General features: G+C 31.8%; 1 protein-coding gene across 1 annotated transcript in view; it reads left to right on the top strand.

The window, feature by feature from the left end:
• The first annotated feature begins 6395 nt into the window (after positions 1-6395).
• The window catches only part of LOC107853714 (ER membrane protein complex subunit 3), an 8998-nt gene continuing 6939 nt past the window's right edge, over positions 6396-8454 (top strand). The window contains exons 1-2 of the mRNA XM_016698691.2: positions 6396-6657; positions 6741-6834. Coding sequence (XP_016554177.2) covers positions 6503-6657; positions 6741-6834 — 249 coding nt within the window. The 5' untranslated portion in view covers positions 6396-6502. The remainder of the gene's footprint in view (positions 6658-6740; positions 6835-8454) is intronic.

The raw sequence follows: 8454 nt of genomic DNA, 5'->3' as shown, positions 1-8454 counted from the left end.
TGACTAAAAAAACTTGTCTTTTAGGCTCCAGACTCTCAACTTATAGGCTTAGTCAAAACACCTTCAAAAGTTTGACTAGATAAATATTTTTAGCAAAAGTGTTATGAACAAATTGTCCCACATTGGAAAAATAGAAAAATGCTAAGGGTTTATAGGCCAAATGGGTTCTCCCACCTATCAGGCTAGTCTTTTGGGTTGGGCTCTCCCGTTTGGTTTATAACATTGGTGCTTTCATTGAGAGTCTCACGCGTTGGGCCGTGACTCGGAGTGGTGGCCTACGCGCTAGGAGTGGTGGCCAAAACCCAAGAGGGGTGCCAGCCGTGACCAACAAGGATCGATCCACGTGTGGGGAGCCGCGCGTTGGGCCGTGACTCATAGTGGTGGCCTGTGTGCTAGTAGTGGTGGTCTGGACCCAAGAGGGGTGTCAGCCGTGACCAACGAGGATCGATCTACGCGTGGAGCCACAACTTGGATTGGTGGCCTGGACCTAAGAGGGGTGTCAGCTGTGACCAACTGAGCTCAGCCGTGACCAATGAGGTCGTTGGTTTTCAAGCGAAGACGATTGTTATGAACCAATTGTCCCACATTAGAAAAATAGATAAATGTTAAGGGGTTTATAGGCCAAATGGGTTCTCCCACCTATCAGACAAGTCTTTTGGGTTGGGCTCTCCCGTTTGATTTATAACAAAATGCTTTTCAATGTTTTTATCTTACACGTTTTAATATGTGTAATGTACCAAAATCACTTTTCAACCTCGTAGTCTTAGATGTATCATGTAAAATGCTATAAATGAAGATTCACAAAATATAAATGATAAAATAATTATAAAAGAAAAGAGAATTTTTAAGCTCGATTAATTTGAATTTGCATCAAAAAATGTCATTCTAAGACATAAAATATTTTCTATTAAAGATAATTTTATACTAAAAATTGAAACTCGAAACCTCTAATTAACCTCGACTTCCTATTGGCTAAATTGGTTACCATGATTTTCCTGACAATTGCTTTAATTTTTAGAACAAGTTAATTCTTAAAATATAATTCTTGGTCTTAAATTTCAATATTTGAATGTTAGATATGTTGGTTTGAGGTGTTTTTCAAGTTTAAATATTAGATATCATTTACAAATCATTAACTAATTTTAAATTGATGTTTAGGTCCAAATGAAACTTCTATGAACTTTTTTTGGAAAAAATACTCTTTTTTACTTTTTATCTCATATATTATCTAAAAGGGACATCAATTAATAAGTATTTAAATGAAGTGGAAGAAAAGTTTATGTTAAGAGAATACATTTGAAAGTTTAAGTTATACTAATTGAGTGTGAACTTTTACTTAAACAATAAGATAGTGTGTGAGTATAAATAGAGAGAGAGACAGTATTTGCAATATTAATCATTTATATTTCAAATTAAAAAAAATGTGAAATGTTATTTTGCAGATTATAAGAGTGTGCGCTTTACGACGTAGGAAAAATGTTATGAATAATTGGATAATACGTGAAACTCTTGCCAATTAAGCATAATTTATGGTCAATTTAACACAACGCATCTGATAAATAATAACTATGAAGTTGTCCGTTCGTCATTCCTAGAGCTTGCAGTCATGATCTTCGCTTTTTAGATATGGTAACTTTACTTGTATAGGGTGAAAGTAGAGAAAAGATATCTTTTCCCCTTGAACTTTAGCATTTAAACTTAACTTCCATTTATTTACCCCCTTAACAACTTTCAAGTGAATTAAATTCACCCTCAAAATCAAAATCTCACTCTCACACAGAGAGTGCAATACACACGCGTCACGTTATTGCCAAATTAGTGTCATGTCATTGCCATGTAAGAAATTATAATTTTTTTAAAAAAATAAAAATCCTACCCACGTACTTTTTACATATTTTTTAAAAAAAGAATAAATATATTTATACTATTTATATATATATATAAAATATATATATATATTTAAAAAAGTATATTTTTTTTATATATGTATTTTTTTATAAAATTATATATTTTATATAAATAAAATAGACCCCACACCCTTCGTTCTTTTTCTTTACAACCCCTACCCCGCTTCGTTCTTTTTTTTCTCCTTTTTCTCCCTGGCAACGCACATCGCACACATGCTGCACACATAAAATCGGAGAAAAGAGATTAAGCGAGCAGAAATCGGAGGGAGAGAGAGAAGAAACAGTGAGACGAGAAAGAGGAGAATTGGAGGGAGAAAGAGAGAAGAAACAGTGAGACGAGAGAGGAAAATTGGAGGGGGAGAGAAAGAAGAAATAGTGAGAAATGAGAGAGAGAGAGAGATGGGTTGCGTTGAGTTTTTCGATGAGCAAATCCTCGCCGGATTTCATCACGCAGATCAAAAATTAACTACACCAGTTGGAGATAGGCATAATCGATCGAAATCCGTTAGCATCGACCTCATTTCGGTTCGTTCTCCGGCCAAGTTCGACGGAATTTACAAAAGCAACTCCACATCAACTGGAACTGACTGTTTATGGTCTGATTCCGGTGATATTCAACGGGAGCGGGTGAAACAAGGTCGGGTTATGCGAGAATCTAATCTGTCAGTTTGCTATTTCTTAGTATCGAGTTGATTTTGTTTGTGGTTGAGGTTTTGTCGTTCGAGGCATTCCGGTCGAAGAAGATGAAGTTCATGCCCTTTCTTGATTTTATATATATATATATATATATATATAATAAAGTGGGTCCTTTTTAAAACAAAAAATCACTCGCTCCTTTTTTTTTGCCACGTCAGCTTTAGGGGTGAATTTAATTTACTTGAATGTTGTTAAGGGGGTAAATAAACGGAAGTTAAGTTTAAGTGCTAAAGTAAATTTGGAGAACAAGTTCAAGGGGGAAAAAGATGTCTTTTCTCGTGAAAGTATTTTTTGTAGATCATAAGAGCATGAGATACTTGACGACACATGCATAAGGAGTTAAACCTTCGCCAGGAAGGCGCACATCTACTATTGGTGGAAATGTATGAAGAGGGATGTCATTGAGTATGTGGCTAAATGTTTATTGTGCCTACAATTGAGCAACATCATATAACGTTCGCCTATGAGGTAGAATTTGCGCTCAATTAGCCCACAATTCACTGTCTATGTCCTTTTTAGTAACTCTGGTGTGTGAACCAGCTTACACACCTCGACTAATTCCAGCCCAATGCAAACAACCCAATGCATGTAGCCCACTAAGCTTCTTAAATCCAAAATCACCAGCCCAATACAACATAATCAAAATCAAAATTTACACATTTAATAATTATTCAAATTATCTCAAATTATCGCTATTTTTGAAATTCTACCGGACTTCACAAAGTATTCAACTATGGTCCATTAAGGTTCCCAAATTCAAACTATCATCGCAATACAAACAACAAATCGTCTTTCTCTTCTACTCCATCTCCTTTCTACCTATTCGAAATTCCAATCACAAAAATCGATTAGAAAAAATAAGAGAGGCAAAAATGGCGAAGATTTCAAATGATAATAATATAGTATTTTTAAAAACTAAATATCAAAATTATCACACTGAAGTTGTCCAATACTGTACTACTATATCATACCAATGCCCACCCCCAAATACAACAACTCTCTTTGTATTTGTTATTATCTATATCTATAATCTATAATCTATATTTATATCTATATATATATTTATATCTATAATCTATAATCTATATCTATAATCTATAATATATTAAAAGTGTGAACATCATTAGAAAAGTGATTTGAACTTTTTACCCTTCATTAAAAGTCTCTACTTTAAACAAAATCGTCTTTTCACTATGTTTATAATAATAAAATACAAACATTAAACAAAAAATTACAAGAAAAATTCAATCCAGATTTGATTTGGATTTGGGAGTTAAGATCGTGCTTATATATGCTTTTGTTTAAATTCCTTGTATAACTAAAGTTTACCAAAATTAAATAAAACAATGTTTAACACCTCTAAGTTAATTTGACTTTTACCTTATATAAATTAGAATTCTATTTAAAGAGTAATATTTTGGGTCAGACATAAAAAACATGTGCCTTTTCTACTTGTATATATATTTTTCTCTTAATTGATGATTTTGATTCAAGTTTTTCTTCTTGCATTTATTATTATCATCCAATTTCTCTTTCAGTTTATTTTCTCTTTTGATAGCACAATTACAACTTACCTTCAGCATCAACTGTAAGACTCTCTTAAACTAATTTCGTATAATTGATCCTATGAAACGTATATACATATATGTCCATTGAAAATAGTGTTTGGTTTGTCATATAGCCAAATTAGAGATAAAAGAGCGGAGAGGTTTTTTTTTTATAATTATATTATCATAAAATTTATTTGAATAGAAATATGACAGAATCAGGTAACAAAATTATACTAAATGACTCATGCATAAAGTCCTTTATATATTAGTAAGACTAGCAGTTTTTTTATTAAGAGTCATAATTGATCTATGCATCGAATTGAATATTAAAGTTTTTAAAGTTTTGTATTGTTCTTACTAACTTATTTTTAGTGAGTTATAATTTATTTCGGTTAGTAAATTCTATTTAATTCTCTTGTGTTGTTAACTAGAAAATATTTACTTTAATTTTTTCCTTAATGATGAACAAACGTCTTCTGTCAAAGTACACAATTTCTTTGGTCATTATTTGATTAACTTTTTGAAGTTAAAGATTATTGTATGGAGTAGATACGAAATTTATATATAATCACATGAAAACATCTATATATCAAGTTCATTTGTTTAATCTGTCATTTAGTTAGATTTGAAATTGTAAAATTTTATTGTGTTAACTCTTACATGTTGATAGTTTGTACGGCATGATATTATCGTTGATGGTGAGCATATAGATGAAGAGGAACAAGGAGAAAGGAGTGTTTGATACCTCTATTTAAAAATGAGTTTGATGCATTGTGAGATCATTTCTATTTTTATTCTTATTCTTCCTTTTTTTTCTGATCATCTTCGCAATTTTCCTTCAAGTTATCAAATTATTTCAACTAATTCGTTGACTAAAGATAATAACAGAAAAGACATTTTGATGAATACAACTAAGCAAAATAATCTGGATCATAATAAATCTTTTGTAGGCGTGACTTGCGAGCTATCAATCTAAAAGAGTCTTTTGGATGTTAAAGTTCTTTCATGTTTATTTCTCTTATATGATTCATTTGAATTGAACTTTTAAAAGTATATATAAATTTAAAGATTATCTTTTATTAATGGTTATTAGGGACATGTCGAACAAGAATATATTAAATCATGTAATTGTAATAGCTTCATTTTAGAAGTCACAATTATGACTTTAAAAACTTTATAATGTAACTATATTAGTTGCTTTAATTGTGTTTAAAGCTAAAACTCAATATGTCAATGGTTCTCCTCTTTTAATAATTTCTTGTGTATTTTCTTTAATTAAAATATTTTGATCGAAAAATTTGGCATGATATACACGTGGAAAACACGTACACTAAACTAGTATAACTAATACGAGCAAGCAAATTACTACTAATATATAGTAACTTAAAACAAAACGAATTTCAGACTCTCTCTCCCTTAGTGTAATTAGTCCTCAAACTATCGCTATTTCTGAAGGGCAAACAGTATAAATCTCAACAATTTGGAGCTTAATTATAGAAAATTTTTATATTTTTCATAATTATCGAAAATCTTAATTTTGAATCTGTCGAGATACATAATTAGTTCTCAATACATCCAACAACAATACATTTTTTCTTTTCTAATTCTAAATATACATAAATTTTTTTGCTTCCGATACATCAAGAAATATATATAATTAATTAAAATTTTTGTAATTACTTTGAAAGGGTAGAGATTTGTGTAAATATGATAAGTTAAGGTGTCTGTTTATGTTATTTTTCCGATATACACCTTAACTTACCATATTTACACAAATTCCCACCCTTACAGAATACAACAACAACAACAACAAACCCAATTTATTCCCACATAGTGGGGTCTGGAGAGAGTAGAGTGTACGCAGTCTATACCACTACCTCTAGAGAGGTAGAGAGGTTCTTTCTGATAAACCCTCGGGCTCAAGATAAAAAGGCAGTAACCCACCCTTACAGAATAATTACAAAAATTTTGACTAATTATGTATCGTTGTTGGATGTATTGAGAGCTAATTATGTATCTCGACAGACTCAAAATTAAAATTTTCAGTAATTATGAAAAATATCGATATTTTCTGTAATTAAGCTCGAAATTGTCGAGATTTATGTTGTTCGGCCGTCAAAAATTTAAGACCACCCCAAGTTGGTCATTCTTGCAAATCTTATTGGGCCTCACTATACATCCTATTATGGCCCATTAAGGTTCCTAAACCCAATTCTTAAGCCCAATACAAAATAACCAAAATCCATCTCATTTGACCCGACTACAATTTACAAATACACAAAGATCCCAAATTCCAATCACAAAATTGGATCGAAAATAGTGAAAAATTCCATCGATTTTAGGGCAAAAATGGCGGAAGATTTAGTATTGGATACAGCAATTAGAGATTGGGTATTAATACCATTATCAGTAGTCATGGTTCTTATTGGTGTACTTCGTTATTTTGTATCAAAACTCATGAAGGGTTCTTCACAATTACCTGATCCTAAAATCGTCAAAGAAGGGTTCTTTTCTCAACTCTCTTTAATGGGTTTTTCTTAGAATTTATTTTTATGTTTTGGGTTTTTTTGATTTTTTTTTTTTGCAGGCAAGTGATAATAAGGGCTAGGAGTTTGAGAGCTGGAGCTAATTATATTCCAGCTAAATCGTTTCGGGCTAGGAAAGCTTATTACAGTAACGAGGTTTGATGGTTACAACTTTGTATTTAACGAAATGTTTGTAGTTAATTTGGTTGCTTGTTAAGTACTTTGATGTTGGAAAAAGATTCTTTTATATTAGTAGAACAACAACATATCCAGTGTAGTTCCACTTGTTCTCGATAGATTCTTGTGTGTTAGTTATAAAGATATGTTACTTAGGCCTAACAAGGTCCCAAAAGCTAGCTCATGAGGAAGGATTGCCCGACTACGTATAAGCTAACCATCATTCCATTTGCTAATCAATGTGTGACTCTAACCCACTCTAACACCCCCTTCACTATTCAAGTCCATTTCTAAATCGTTTCGTGCTAGGAAAGTTTATTACAGTAACGAGGTTTGGATGTTACAACTTTGTATTTAACGAAATGTTTCTAGTTAATTTGGTTGCTTGTTAAGTACTTTGATGTTGGAAAAAGATTCTTTTATATTAGTAGAACAATAACATACCCAGTGTAGCTCCACTTGTGGTCTGGGGAGGTTAGGATGTATGCAAATGTTGTTTTTGATAGATTCTCTTATATTAGGGAAGAATGTTTTGTCTATGTATGTAGTTTTTCGTTTGTGGTGTTTCCATGATGTGTATGATTTCGAATAGATAGTTTAGAGTATTATCTTGGGGTTGTTTTGTTTCCTGTATTATCTAGCAGTGTGTTATCTCATTTTGTTGTATGCTTTTATGTTTTTTGTTTGTTGTACTGTTATCTGTCCTGAGCCTGAGCTCTATCGGAAACAACTTCTCTACTTCATCTGTGCTAGTGGTATGGATTGCGTACACATTATCCTCCCCAGAGCCCTCTATGTGGAATACACTGGGTATGTTGTTGTCTTTTATATTAGTTATAAAGATTGTTACTTAGGCCTAATTCAGTCCCAAAAGCTAGCTCATGAGGGAGGATTTCCCGAGTATATAAGCAAACCATCAGTCCATTTGACAATCAATGTGTGACTCTAACCCTCTAACACCCCCGTCATGCCCAGGACCAACTGGAGGGTGGACTGGGAGCGGAAACATTGATGGACTTGGCTCTAAAACCATTGCTATTACATGTGTTACAACAACCTCCTTAAATGCATATATATAATATGCAGCACTTCCTCTCTCCTAATCTAATTAATTTAGTTTGACTGGTCTATAAATGATAAGTAAAGCTTGAAGTGTTTTCTGAGGAAAAACAGGTTTTACTCTATAATAGAAGCGGCAATCTTGAGCAGCTTGGGGTCGTCCTGGCTGCTCCAGCTGCTTCAAACGTAATTTTACTATATCATCCCTAATTAATTATTATAAATTATTTTATTTAAGCATTATAATATTAATAATATTTAATAAAAAGGTAGTTTTCAAAATGACTGCTAACTTCCTCAAAGTTTTACTTATTATTATTCGGAAAAAAAAAATTTAGCTGCTTCAATCGTAATTTTAATGTATCACCTCTAATTAATTATTATAAGTCATTTACGTATTAAAAATTAATAATATTTAATAAAAAAAGACAAACATTTTTGACATATCTGCTTTGGTTTTTACTATATCATCCCTAATTAATTATTATGAGTCATCTAAGTATTAAAAATTAATATTAAAAAATTATTATAAAGTCATCT

The sequence above is a fragment of the Capsicum annuum genome, chromosome 5, assembly GCF_002878395.1.
Source record: "Capsicum annuum cultivar UCD-10X-F1 chromosome 5, UCD10Xv1.1, whole genome shotgun sequence".
In the NCBI taxonomy this organism is placed as follows: domain Eukaryota; kingdom Viridiplantae; phylum Streptophyta; class Magnoliopsida; order Solanales; family Solanaceae; genus Capsicum; species Capsicum annuum.
Note: the sequence above shows the minus strand (reverse complement) of the source record. Positions and strands in the feature narration are given on the sequence as shown.